This window comes from Bubalus kerabau, chromosome 20 (assembly GCF_029407905.1).
Source record: "Bubalus kerabau isolate K-KA32 ecotype Philippines breed swamp buffalo chromosome 20, PCC_UOA_SB_1v2, whole genome shotgun sequence".
NCBI lineage: Eukaryota > Metazoa > Chordata > Mammalia > Artiodactyla > Bovidae > Bubalus > Bubalus kerabau.
The window spans coordinates 56,798,480-56,812,408 of record NC_073643.1 but is presented as its reverse complement, the minus strand read 5'-3'; the positions used below and the strand labels follow the sequence as shown (position 1 = coordinate 56,812,408).

At 54.3% G+C, this 13,929-nt stretch overlaps 1 protein-coding gene across 1 annotated transcript in view; it reads right to left on the bottom strand.

The window, feature by feature from the left end:
* SLC6A1 (solute carrier family 6 member 1) overlaps positions 1 to 13,929 on the bottom strand; it is a 39,961-nt gene that overhangs the window by 6,007 nt on the left and 20,025 nt on the right. Inside the window, exons 2-14 of the mRNA XM_055557612.1 lie at positions 10,826 to 10,889; positions 9,780 to 10,109; positions 8,987 to 9,118; positions 8,379 to 8,479; positions 7,529 to 7,638; positions 6,968 to 7,100; positions 5,901 to 6,035; positions 5,355 to 5,458; positions 4,920 to 5,044; positions 3,942 to 4,054; positions 3,438 to 3,569; positions 1,858 to 1,960; positions 28 to 128 (exon numbers count right to left, since the gene is read on the bottom strand). Coding sequence (XP_055413587.1) covers positions 28 to 128; positions 1,858 to 1,960; positions 3,438 to 3,569; positions 3,942 to 4,054; positions 4,920 to 5,044; positions 5,355 to 5,458; positions 5,901 to 6,035; positions 6,968 to 7,100; positions 7,529 to 7,638; positions 8,379 to 8,479; positions 8,987 to 9,118; positions 9,780 to 10,017 — 1,527 coding nt within the window. The 5' untranslated portion in view covers positions 10,018 to 10,109; positions 10,826 to 10,889. The remainder of the gene's footprint in view (positions 1 to 27; positions 129 to 1,857; positions 1,961 to 3,437; positions 3,570 to 3,941; positions 4,055 to 4,919; positions 5,045 to 5,354; positions 5,459 to 5,900; positions 6,036 to 6,967; positions 7,101 to 7,528; positions 7,639 to 8,378; positions 8,480 to 8,986; positions 9,119 to 9,779; positions 10,110 to 10,825; positions 10,890 to 13,929) is intronic.

The following is a 13,929-nucleotide window of genomic DNA, read 5'->3' as shown; positions in this document are numbered from 1 at the left end:
CAGGGTCCGGTCTGGCCCTGCCCTTACCGCCACAATGATGGGGGTGAAGAAGGACCAACAGAGCTTCCACCAGATACAGGGCCTGGAGCCGACCATCTCTTGGATGTTGTCGTAGAACCGGTTGACGCCTGTGACAGTCGGGACGAGAGCAGGAGGGATGAGAGAGCAGTGGGCTCAAGGCCCCGACCTGCTGCTTCCTCACACTGCGACCACGGCCAAGTCACCTAACCTCTCTGCGCCTCAGTTTCCTCTTCCGTAACACAGGGCGAATGCTCCGGGGTAGGGAGTCCTCGTTAGCTAAGTGCTCAATAACCAAAGCCTCCCCTGCCCCTGCCCCCCAGCAAGTGGGGCAGTCACCTGAAGGCGAGACCATCTACCACAAGGACGTACATACAGGAAGCAGCCCCACCAGCCTCAGGTCCCCCCAACTCAACATCTCTCCCAGCAACGCCTCCGAAGCTTTGCTGGGCAAAGGAGCTTTTCCCTGCTGATCTAGCGCATGAGCGGCTGCTGATAAGACTGCACGGAGGAACCGCCAGTTGTGCAGAAAGAGCCTGCAGAGGTCCTGAAGTTCACACGAGTGACACTGTACGCAGCTCAGACTAAAAGCAGAGTCATTGAGAATGAGGACCTGGGAGGGTCAGACCAGGTGGAGAGCAAGAAGGGAGAATGATGAGGACGGTGAGGGGGCAGGACCACAGGGACCCCGAGGGACCCTGGAGAACACTTCTTCCAAAACCACCAGCTTGCTCTGACAACCAAAGTGCCCGAAAGGACAGCTTTTTCACTGTCAGGCAGTTGAGTCTAGAAACTCAGGCCACAGAATCAACAAACAAAAGTCACCATGTCCTGCATTCTTTGTTCTATGATTATTGCTGTTGTTCAGTCGCTAAGTCACGTCTGACTCTTTGCATCCCCATAGACTGTAGCACGCCAGGCTCCTCTGTCCTTCACTATCTCCTGGAGTTTGTTCAAATTCACATCCATTGAGTTGGTGATGCTATCTAACCATCTAATACTCTGCCACCCCCTTCTCCTCCTGCCCTCGATCTTTCCCAACATCAAGGTCTTTTCCAATGAGCAGTTGGCTCTTTGCATCAGGTGGCCAAGGTATTGGAGCTTCAACTTCAGCGTCAATCCTTCCAATGAATACTCAGGGTTGATTTCCTTTAGGATTGACTGGTTTGATCTCTTTGCAGTGAAGGCGCTCTCAAGAGTCTTCTCCGGTACCGCAGCTTGAAAAGCAACTTGAAAGGTGCTCAGCTTTCTTTATGGTCCAGCTCTCATAACCATACATGACTACTGTTCTAAAACAGTGCACACTTTTAATTATAGCTTAGCTTTTAACAAATATTTAACTTTAGAACTTTTTTTGTAGTTTTGGTATTCTTCTTCTAGATAAAATTTCAAATAAATCTTTGATCCCAAAATTTATGAAGAAATGTTGGCTCCCATTTTAAGGGAGTTTAACTCAGAGTTCAGTTCAGTTCAGTTCAGTCACTCAGTCGTGTCCGACTCTCCCAGAGTTTACCCAAACTCATGTCCATTGAGTCGGTGATGCCATCCAACCATCTCATCCTCTGTCGTCCCCTTCTCCTCCTGCCTTCAATTTTTCCCAGCATCAGGGTCTTTTCCAATGAGTCAGCTCTTCGCATCATGTGGCCAAAGTATTGGAGTTTCGGCTAGAGTTATCTTCTAAACATGGGACGTCCTATGCTAACTTCACTGAATTGCTGTGAGGACCAAATGATGTATGGAAAAGGCCTGGTGTTCAAACTGTATTTGCTGAATGATGAGTGGAGAAAGGATGACTGAACGGATGAACGAACGAATGAAGGAGGAGGGGTTGGTGCTTACCATAAAACCAGGAAATGGAGACACATTCAAAGAACACGAGGAACAGCAGGCTCATGCCGCTGGCGGAGTAGTAATCGAAGAGTTTGAAGACATAAATGCCCCCCTGCAAGAGGACAAGAGGGGAGAAAGGGTCCACTTACCCTGGGGTCCAGTGCATTCAATTCAGGGTCAATATAGGCTGTGCAGGTTGGGGTTAGGCTACCCTGCAGCAAGAAGGCCTAGCAGTAGATTAGAGAAAGGGCAGGGGGGCTTGGGGCCCTGCAAGGATGTAGGTGTGGACTCTGGGGACCAGGAATAAAATGTCTTGGGGCGGATGGAAACACCCCATTTCTGGGAAGGCTGGAGGGCAGAAAGAGGAGCTAGTCACCCGAGCCACATGTTCACAATGTCAAACGAGTCATGTCTCCCCCCATAAGCTCTTCCATAACTTAAATAAGACCGTAATGTAACACATAAAAAGATAGATAAAATAAAATCTGAAACATATTTGGAATGTCCTGCACAATCTGGCTCTGCACCCACTACCTACCCCTCGACTCCGTCACCTCCACACTGGCCTTCCTTCTGTCCCCTACATTTGCCAAGTCCATTCCCACCCTGAGGCCTCTGCACCTGCTGTGCCATCCTCCCCTGGCGAGACCTCTCCCCTGGCTGGCTCTCCCTCACCAGTGAGTTTCCGCTCAGCTGTCACTCCCTGACTACTCTGTCCCAGGCGGTGTCCCTCCCTCCCCGCTGCTCATTCTCTGTCCACTCTCTTGTCTTGTTCTGCCACGTTAACTGCAGAATCTGCTGGGTCATGCCAGACCCACAGCAGCTGGTGAGCAACGATGAAGAATGGAGTAACAGAGGAACAATAAACCTGGGACCGAACGGCATCTGGATCCAAGGATGGCTTTGTGGATCATAAATCAGACCCACAGAGCTGGGTTCACAGCTTTAGGCTCATTTGTATTTATTGTGTAATTCCTCAATTGTGTGTCTGTCTTCCAACTAGACCAGGAAGCTCTTTCTTTTAAAAAAACAGTTTTATTTATGTGTTTGGCTGTGCTAGGTCTTAGTTAAACTGAGGCACGTGGGGACCTCAGTTGTAGCACTCAGGATCTAGTTCCCTGACCAGGGATGGAACCCCGGGCCCCCTGCACTGGGAGCTCGGAGTCCTAGTCAGCGGACCACCAGGGAAGTCCCTTGGAAGCCTCTGAATGCAGAGAGGCCTGCTCACTCTCCGGATACAAACAGAAAGGTGGAAATGAAAGGAAGGGACAGCGTCAACCTCCAAGGCCCAGCTCCAACCTGACTCCCCAGGTTAACTCTGGGAGTCTTTCAGGCTCAGCCCTGCTTTTCCTCCTCCAGGAAGCAGTCGCTGGGGCCCCACATCAGGTTGGGGAGGCTGTGCTCTCATTTCCCCCTCAGCGTCTGCATCTCCCACCAGCCTGGGAGCCCCTTGAAGGCAGGAACCCTGTCTGAGTCATGGCTTGGGGCCTGGCACAGAGATGGTACTCAGCGGACACACAAGAGGTGGCACAGCAGGCCTGCCAGGGGCCCCAAGCAGCAGCAGCGGCAGAGGCGTGCCATGCACCCACCTGGGTGATGTTGGACAGGCCGATGAGGTAGGAGACGAGGCAGACAGCGGCGATGAACAGCTCCCGGCGGTTGCGGAGCAGCCTGGGGTACTCGTCCACCAGCGCGGTGACGAAGCCCTCCACCGTGCAGAACTGCGGGGGGGGGGGGGGTGGGGGGCGGGGTCAGCCACCCGGCAGCTCCAGCCCCCACCCCCAACCCCAACCAAAGCCTGACCCTCGGGCCCGGCGGGGCCAGGAGAGCCTGGGATCCAGGCCTGACTCTCCCGCCACCTCCCTCCATGACCTCAGAAGAGGGCCTTCCCTCTGGGCATCAGTTTCCCCATCTGGAAACTGGGCAAGGTGGCTGACCTGTCCCTAACATCTCACATGCTAGAATATTCTAGGGGGTCTGAAACTCATGGCCATGTTCCCGGGGACCTAAGACAGAGGGCTGCTCTCCTGGCTTGTTCCTGGACCTGGGAGGCTAGGAGGGGCTCCTCAAGGTGCCAGGGACGGCGTCCTCACCTGGCTGTCAATGCCCAGCATGAGCAGCATGGAGAAGAAGAGGATGGCCCAGAGGGGAGAGATGGGCAGCTGGGTGACGGCCTCCGGGTATGCCAGGAACGCCAGGCCGGGGCCTGTGCAGGGAGAGGTAGAAGAGAAGAAAACACAGGCCTTGAGCGCCTGCAGCTGCCCCAGCACACCTGCCGCCTAAGCTTCAGCTCATCTCACGTTCAGAGTCATCTTTTCAGAGAGTGTTGTCAGCCTCCCTTTTCAGACAAAGAAACAGCATGGGATGGGGCTGGGAGGGAGGCAGGGGGTTACTGGGTTGGGTTTGGAGGCAAGGGGACCAGTGAGATGAGATGAGCGACGGCAGGGGCCTGGCCAGCGGTGTGGGGAGTTCCAGGTGCAGAGAGGGGGCCAGCTGCAGAGACGCTCGGGAGGCAGAGTGGGCAGCTCCTGGTTTTGGCTGGTTTGTGAGGGAAGATGAGGGAAGCACCAGGATGCTTCTGGGGTCTGGCCTGCGCTCTGGACACTAGAACCCTTTGCTGTGATGAGAGCACAGGGTATAAGGCTCAAGGAGTTTAGAGGAGTTTGTGTCTGAGTATCTGGCGGTGGGGCGGGGTGGGGCCACTATTCAGGAGATCAGGGAAAACCTTGGAACAAGGAGATTGTAACCTCCCTGGGGTCTGGCTCTGGAAAGGGGGCAGTTAGGAAGCTCCTCCCATGGGCAGGGGAGATGAGGACCTCAGCGAATAAAGCTCTTTCCACATGACCTGCCCAGCTCTCCACAAAGGGAACGGACAAGTCACAGCGCCTCTCTGAGCCTCTGCTGTATGCCCAGGGGGTTCCTGTCCTCGCACCGCAGCATGGAGGGCTGCGGGGTAGGCACACTCGATGCCAGTGAGCCCAGGGGGGCGGCCGTGGTGGTGATGGCAAGGAAGACGGCAAAGCCTGTGCAGTTATTCCCTCCCCGCAACCCTCGCCGGTGCAGGGGCTGACCTGAGGCCGCCACGTCAGCAATGGACCTCTTGGTGACGTGGGCCATGAAGCCCACAATGGAGAAGATCACGAATCCGGCGAACATGCTGGTGCAAGAGTTGATGCAGCAAACGATGATGGAGTCCCTGCAGAGAGGGCGGGGTGGGGTCAGGAAGGGTGGGGCTGGTGGAGGGGTGACTGGAGGGCAGTGGTTATGGAGTGACCCGGTGGACGAGGGTAGCTGGGAACAGAGCTACTGGTGTGCCCATTTCCAACCACCAGGCCAGGGGCAGAACTAGGAGGAGTGGCCAGAAGGTGCTGGCTCAGAGATGGGTGGAGGGCCAGGGGAGGGGCGTGGCCACGGAGGGGGTGAGGCTGTGAATGGGGGCGTGGCCGGGGACCGGAGGGTGTGGCCACGGGTGGGCGTGGCATGGAGGGCGTGGCCATGGGGTTCACCTGTAGACGTTGTTGTGGAAAGAGTTGTAGCTCCCGAGAGCGATCAGGGATCCCAGGCCCAGGCCGTAGGAGAAGAAGATCTGGGTGGCCGCATCCAGCCACACCTGCAGGCAGAATGATTTAAAAAATAGAATCACAGCCAGAGCACCCCAAGACCTTTTACGCTAATCGCCTCTACCAGGCAGCATCCGAGTTTACAAAAGACAGTCGGAGACATGCGATGTTGTTGTTCAGTTGCTAAGTCACGTCCGACTCTTTGCGACCCCAAAGTGGACTACAGCACGCCAGGCTCCTCTGTCCTCCACTATCTCCCAGAGTTGGCTCAAATTCACGTCCATTGAGTCGGTGATGCTCTCTAACCATCTCACCTGCTGCCGCCCCCTTCTCCTGTTGCCTTCAGTCTTTCCCAGCATCAGGGTCTTTTCCTGGAGATGTGCGATAACTTACCCTAAAGCTGGTATGGGGACTCGGGACTCAGGTGTGTGCTCTTAACTCAGTGCAGGCCCTCCAAGAAGGCCAGGAGATGAGGCCAGGAGAATCGCTCACCTCGGAGTCCGACAGCTTGCGGAAGTTGGGCGTGATGTAAAAGAGGATTCCCTCCTTGGCTCCGGGCAGCGTCACTCCACGGAAGAACAGGATGATCAGCATGATGTAGGGATAGGTGGCGGAGAAGTAGACCACCTGGGAGGAAAGGGGGTGAAGGGTCACACCCCTCCAGCACACCCAGACTCTCCCCCTCCCCACTTTATCTACATCCATACCTGCTGTGGCTCTGGGCTTGGTTCTGATATAAATGGCCACTTTTCTGAAGCCCCTCCTTGGTATCCGAATCAAATAGGTCAGCACTCATATGTTCCCTTTCCCTACCCCTCCAGTTTTTAAAACATGTTTGACGAGGAAATTTTAAAATTACACATGAACACACACACACAATTAAAGTTCCTTGTTGAAGGCCATAGAATACAAGTTACGTGAGGGACAGGGCTTGTGTTCACAACTCTGCTTTTCCAGTGCCTAGAATGTCCATGGTATATAGTAGACACTCAGTAAGTGCCCAACAAATACATAAGTGCATCGATGTTACTATTTTAATGTCTTCTTTTGAGACTTCACATATATGATTCCATTTTCCTACAAATGAGGCTCAATTCTATACCTGCCTTTTCAATTAACATGTTTAAAGTTAAAACACACAGTACACACCACTTTATTTCTTGTGTTGTTTACTGAATGCTGTTCGATTGTCTCCTAACACTGTGATTTCTAATTATACAAAAGAGTCCCTCAGGAGGTCCCACCACCCGATGGCCCAGGAGCCACATCTACCCTCTGTTTTCGATGGCTCTGCCCAGCCCAGGGGAATCTCGAGAGACCTGGCACTGTGCTAAGAGCATGACACGCACTGTCTCCTTGAATCCTGATAACTTCCCAGAAGGTAGGTAATGTTATTATTCCCATTCTACAGGAGAGGAAACCGAGGCAGCACAGAGCCATGAAGGGACCTGGTTTAACTCAGAGCTGGATGAGGTTCCTCGGAGCTGACTCGTCACCCAATGCAGAGATCCCCTCTGAAAACCCATCCCCCGCAGGGCCCCACTGTGCAGACCCCTTACCTTTCCAGTCCAGCCAACACCCTTCCAGATACAGAAATACACCAGGATCCAGGCGATGGCCAGGGTGATGGCCAGGGGCCAGCGGATCTGACCTGGCTTATCCAGCCCGTCTGTCATCTGATGCATGTTGCGCCTGGTGGAACACGGGACGGAAGACAAAGTCACGCGGGGCTGGTGGGGGCTGGAGTGACCCGGGGGTGCCCAGGGCATGGACACGGGTGATAGCTTTCTCCGTGATGCTGCTGACAACTCTGATCACTGGGCTCCACGAGCTGGGCAGAGACTGCAGGCCAGTTAAACTAATGGGCACAAAGTGCTATGTGCTCAAGGGTCCTGCCAGCGCCTTCATTCAGCCACCAGGATGGCTCAGCTGGGTGTCTGCAGTGGCCTTCCAGCAAGACCCCATCCCCTCTTCTGCTCTGTCCCCACTCCAGCCCCGGGGAGCCTTCTAATGTCTGATCATGTCACTTTCCTGCTTGCAGCAAATAGCTCACGGTTGTTCTCAGTGTTGTTCTTCCCGAGTGACACCCCCCCAACCTTGTGGACAGCCCCTGAACTTACTCCCAGAACTCCACCACGGCGCTGGTCATGTTGGTGGTGTTGATGGCACTGTAGTTGGAGAAGCAGCGGTCTGTGTTCCAGGAGTTGCCACACTGTTTCCATGGCAGCGTCTGCAAAGACACAGCCGCACAGGCAAGCCCCATGAGCCTGACAGCAGCGGCCCCAGGACATCCCGAGTACCTCCATGGTCCCCGAGCCTCCTCACGCCAGCACGCCACCTCCCCTTCCCAGAAGCTGCCGGGTGCTGGTCATGCCGTGCACCCCATTTTAGAGATCAGAGAGGGGCAGCAACCTGCTCAAGATCACACAGCTCCTAAGCGTCAGAGCTTTACACTCTTGAAAACCAGCTCTCCAAGCTATCCCATGTCTTCCATGTCCACCCAGCCACGTGGGCTACCTCCCAGCCACGTGACCCTGGGTAAGTGACCTCGCCCATCTGAGCCCTGCACATTGAAGTTAACAGCAAACACTTACCATGCTTCTTTGCTGGGTACAGTTCTAAACACTTTACACCTACGTGCTCCTTAAGCCTCGTAAAACCACATGAGGTAGGTTTTACTTTAAGCCCCATTTTCTAAACAAGTGCACTGTGGCTCAGAGAGGTTCAGTCTCTTTCCTGAAGCTGCACAGCTGGTATACACTAGGCGTCAGGATTTGAACCCAGGCTGTCTGGGCCCCTGTAAGATGGGCTAACGATGCTATGACTTTTGGAGAGACAAGGGCAGCTGAAGACAAACCATGCCCCCAACACAGAGGAATGGCCCTGTTGGCAGAATGGTGGTAAATGGATGGGGGGGCTGGTCTGGGTCTGGTTTCTTCAGGGTGGGGGGCAGGCCAAGGGGCCACTGACCGTGGTGAAGGAGTTGTACAGGTAGTAGATGGCCCAGGAGATGATGACGATGTAGTAGATGTTCAGCCAGAAGGACAGCACTGCAGCGGCAAGACCCACACCTGGGAGCAGACGCGCCAGCGCGACACTCATTTAGTGAAGGGCTAACGGGAACCATCCCAGCTCCTGCCACTGCCGTCACTTTCCTCGACATCTTCAATCTCACTAGACCTCGGAGCGAGGCAGGGACTCGGCTGAGGTCACACCCACGTGGCAGCCGAGGGAGCCGGGACTTGCCGCTGGGGCCCAGCCCAGGCTGGAGGCAGGTGAGGGGAGAGGGGCTGAGGTCAGCCAGGCAAGGACGACCCTCCACGCGTCCACCCGAGTGTCCGTCAGGCACCGAGCGAGGAAGCAAACGAAGTCATATCCAGCCCCTGCTGGGGCAACGAGCTCGTAGGACAGGGCGGCTGGACGTGGGCTGGGGCCGCTGGCTTGGGGCTTCTCCTGACCATCATCGCTGGTGGTCATCCGCCTCCAGCAAACGTGACCCGACAGCTCCCTCCTTCTGGGGCCCGGATGTGGGGAACAGGAGCACGACCACACCCCGCAGCCCCACTCTGCACACTTACCCTTGAACATGGGGGCCAGCTTCCACACCCCCAGGCCCCCAATGGACGTGTACTGGCCCAGGGAGCACTCCAACAGGAAGAGGGGGACCCCCGCGAAGATGAGCGTCAGGAAGTAGGGGATCAGGAAGGCCCCTGCGAGGTTGAGAAGAGAGGTGCTCATGGCCTCAGAGCTTCAAGAAACCCGGTCGGTCAGAGGGAGCATCATGGAGTTGGGGGTGGTGGTGTCTGGGGTCCCTGCCGTGACTGCCTTATACCCTGCCACCACAGCGGCTCCCAAAGCCAGAGGAAGGCCTGAGCACGTCCTGTGCTCCAAACCCAGGCCCTGCACTTTGCAAAATGTAGAGGTGAACTCTTTGGTATCACTGACAGAGGACTACTTTGGAATTCTTAGGAAAAGGATAAGGAACAGGAAGTGGGGCCTTTGGAATTCTTAGGAAAAGGATAAGGAACAGGAAGTGGGGCCTGGCACTTCCTGTGGAGTCTTGGTTGTCATTTAGTCACTCAGTTGTGTCCCACTCTTTGCGACCCCTTGGACTGTAGCCACCCCCAAGCTCCTCTGTCCATGGGAATCTCTAGGCAAGAATACTGGAGTGGCTTGCCATTTCCTCCTCCAGGGGATCTTCCCAACCCAGGGATTGAAACTATGTCTTCTGCATTGGCAGCCGGATTCTTTACCACTAGCACCACCTGGGAAGCCCTCGGAGTCTTTAGGGGACCCATTTCGCCCAGGTCACCCCATAAAACGCCTCCACGTGGTTTGCCCCCACCAGGAGGTTGCCAGGCCAGCACCTACCACCGCCGTTTTTCCCGCAGAGATACGGGAACCTCCAGACATTGCCCAGGCCGATGGCGTAGCCCACGCAGGACATGAGGAAGTCGAAGCGGCCCTTCCACGTGTCCCGGTCCGGAAGGTCTGCCGCCTTTTTCTGCACCTTGACCACCAGGGTTTTGGGCTTGTCATTGGCCACGGGGACCTCGCTGACCTCCGTGGAGATCTGCCCGTCGGCCACCTTGCTGCCATTGGTCGCCATGTCTCGGAGTTTGGACGCAGGGGTCCTGGCAGACGGACGTGCAATGTCAGCCCCGGTCCACGTGGACAGCAGTTTTGCAGTTCAAGGTCACCCTAGGAGAGCAGAGAGTTGGGGCGATAGGCACTGAAGGTATCAAGATCCTAGAGTGTCCCCAATATAACAGAAGGAAATAACCCACAAGCCCAGGGCTGTAGAGGGCTCTCCCCTCTTCCTTCCACCAGCTCCTCCTGCTCCAGGAGGAAGGTGCCTTTTGTTTCCAAGGTCAGCAAGTGAGGGTATGGCCTGACGTCTCCTGGGTCTGCAGCAACGCTGGCCATCTGTGACACATGCCCTCTGCCATGTATGTGTCCTGCTCAGAGAATACTGTCCACGCTAAGTTGCTTCAGTCATGTCCCACTCTTTGTGACCCCCATGGACTATAGCCCACCAGGCTCCTCTGTCCATGGGGATTCTCCAGCCAAGAATACTAGAGTGGCTTGCCATTTACTTCTCCAGGGGATCTTCCTGACCCAGGGATTGAACCTGCATCTCTTATGTCTCCTACATCAGCAGGTGGGTTCTTTACCACTAACACCACCTGTGAAGCCAGCTCGGAGAGTAGCCTAATGCAACCAAAATTCCAAACTACTCTTGACTGCTCTGGCCTCAGTTTCCCCACCTATAAAATGGGGGGGGGGGTATTAATCTTCTCTGGCTTATAGAATTATGGCTAAAAGGAACTTTTAATGGCTATGAAGGTGCTTTTCACCCAAATGGTTCAGAAAGGAACTCCACTGATGATTGTTTGGACTCTGGTTGTTGACGTTACCTGATGGTTTTCCGTGCTGGGTCAGCTCCACAGTGGTTCCCTCTGCAATCGCGGGGGTGGGAGCCTGCAAAGGGGACAGACAGGGTGGTGAGCCGGCAGACAGGCTGCAGGCAGCCCTGGGTGCAGGCAGAGGGGTGCAGGCAGCCTGCCAGCATCTGAGCTGTGGATGGGCACCAGGGAGCCACCCAGCTGGGTGACCGCAGCGGGTAAATCCGACCAGGTGCTGGCCCCCTGGGTGCTGGGAACATGCAGGAGCGGGCTTGCTGCCCCTGGGACCACGGTGGGGGGTGAGCACACAGGCGAGGCGAGGAAGACGTTCCATAATTTTATCAGAAGGAAAAGAGAAACCCATAGATGGGCCCCAGCTCCCCCGGGTCCCTCAGGGAACCAAACGAAGTGGCTATTTTTCTGTGTCCTCCGTCCACATGTGTAGAGATGTCATCACAGGTCACGTTAAGAACATGGCAGAGCGAGGAAAGTAGGTTTCCAGACAGTTCATTTAGTGTGACCCTATGTTTGCCATGCCCCCCCCCAAACTGTTCATTAAAGAAAAAAAAAAAAAAAAACCTAAAATACCAGAAGGATATACCATAAGATATTCACATTGTGTAGTTTCTGAGCTCTGGTTTCTTCTTCATGCCTTCCTAGGTTTTTATAACGTTCCACGTTTGAAAAAATAAAACACCAGAATAAACTTATGGAACCCTCAGAGCAGAAGGAGCACATGGGCGCTGGTCAGTGGGCTCCCGGGTGCAGGAGCGGGGCCAAAGCAACGTGCAGTGTGGGCCTGGCCCTATCCCAGCCACCCCTCCCCTCAGCTCGCTGCACCTCCCCCCCACCCACAAGGGCCCCCCTCCCCCCCTCACATGCCATCCCCGGTTACCAAACACCAGTGTCTCTTCTCAGAGTTCACGGAGCACCAGACCACCTTCCAGTAAGCCACACTTGACCGCCAGCCCTGCTTCTCGTTCTCAAGGCCAGTTTCTGGTGCCCGTCTAAGACCCCGGCCTGAGCAGAGCAATGTCACGGGGAGCTTTAGTCTCAGCCCGGGGTGACTGCCCCCTAAACATCAGGACTGGCCGGAGGCAGCTGATTCTGGGGTCTACCAGCAAGTCCAGGGGACAGAGAAGACTCAGGCAAGTGGGGAGAGGCTGAAGCCAACCCTCTTTGGGGGAGGAAGCGTCAACCATTAACTGTTAAAAGACAATGATGCCCTTAACTGTCTCCACAATTTGACCTTGTAGGTACCAGCCTCCATATTTGTTCAAAAACGATCCAACCACTTTGCACCAGGGCTAGTCACCTGATCCTACCAATCAATCAAGGCTCCCTCCCTGGCAATTGGAGGAAGAAGGCAGTCTCCCCCTCCACTTGGGAACTCTGAGGCAGCCATCTTTGCCCACCTTGTCCTCGGAGCAGCAGAGAGAGATGGTTTGCTGAGCCGGGAGGAAATCAGAGATCAAAAGACAAATGGTCTTCAAGGCATTCTATTCTGCAGTTTCAGGCATCCTTAAGATGGGCTACTGCCCTTAAGAGTTTATAAAGCATCTACACGGTTGTAATGGGGCTTCCCTCGTGGCTCAGATGGTACAGAATCTGCCTGTAATACAGGAGACCTGGGTTCAAACCCTGGGTCGAGAAGATCTCCTGGAGAAGGGAATGGCAACCCACTGTAGTATTCTTGCCTGGAGAATCCCATGGACGGAAAAGTCTGGCAGGCTGTAGTCCATGGGGGTGGTAGAGTCAGACAGGAGGCTGAGCAACTAATACTTTCATGGTTGTAGAATAAATCCCCCGCTTCTGCTTACTTTGGCTCCTCGGTTCCTGCTCTAATCCTGAAATTTCTGCACACACCCTCTGTGTCCCATGGGAACACCAGCTTCAGGCCTCCACTCTGGGTTTCCTTGTTGGTTATCAGAGACTCAACTCCAACCAAACTCCAAAATCTACTGGGCTTTGGGAACTGATGCATGCACTGGGCCACAGGATTGTCTGACTCCATCTGGGGAGACAGACGGAAAGATGGCAGGATGTGATGAACAGAGTGGGTGAGTGTGTACATCCTCCAAGAGAACCATTCAGGGCTGGGCGAGGCACGCTCCAGTTCTCCAGGTTTAGTCCGTCGTCTCCTCCACGAGTATACTGAAGACCTTCTCGTGCCAAGCCTGGGAGGATCAAGGACAGCAGCTGCTCCGAAGACCTCTTTATGAGGAAGACGTCCATGCAACTTCCAGAACTGGGGAGAGTACTGAGATTCAGCCCAATGTCTGTAACTTCCCTGTGAGAAGCCACATCACCAAATGTGGAATCTTCCAGGATCAAGCACGTAATAAACAGGAATTAATACACCTGATGCTTTTTTTCGCAGAGTCACACTGAGAAGGCCCTCCTTGCAAGGACCAGCCTGGGGCTAACTCAGACAGACTGTAGGGATCCCTGCAACACGTACCTTGGGCAAACTATGTCACCTCTGTCCTCTTTGGTAAACCGAGGGGAAAATCTTCTCTGCCAGGGTTGTGGGGAAGATGAAATGAGACGTGCCTGCAAAGCATGGGAACGTGCGCCCGGCTCACAGTGAGGGTAAAGGGAACCTCGGCCATTAGCACTGTGATTGCTCCCATCCGTGTACGGATCGTGGCTCTTAATCTCGTGTTCTCTGCTTCCCAGAAGGCCACAAAGATGATGATCATGATATAACAATAATAGCAGTAATAAGAATAGCAGCTAACATTTATTGAGAGCTTATTATTCAGGCCCTGGAGCGACTTAAAGCATTTTCAGAAGCTGGATGGACATCAACCTTTAGTTGCCGTGGGGAATACTAGTTAATAAAAATGTCAAGCCCTTTGCTTTGGGCTGTTTTTATACCAGCTCAGAGTGGTCTAGCTGATCACCTTGGGCCAATCAGAAGCCAGCAATGGTAGCTTTGAATGTTTGGTTAATAAAAAAAAAAAATCTTATTCTGTAGTAAATAAAACCTGGTGAGAAAAAAAAAGAATTCAGGACATCTTACAGATGGGAGGAAAACAATAAAAGTTCCCCACTGGTGAAAAAAGGACTCCCAGGTGGCCCAGTGGTAAAGGATCAGCCTGCAATGCAGGAGA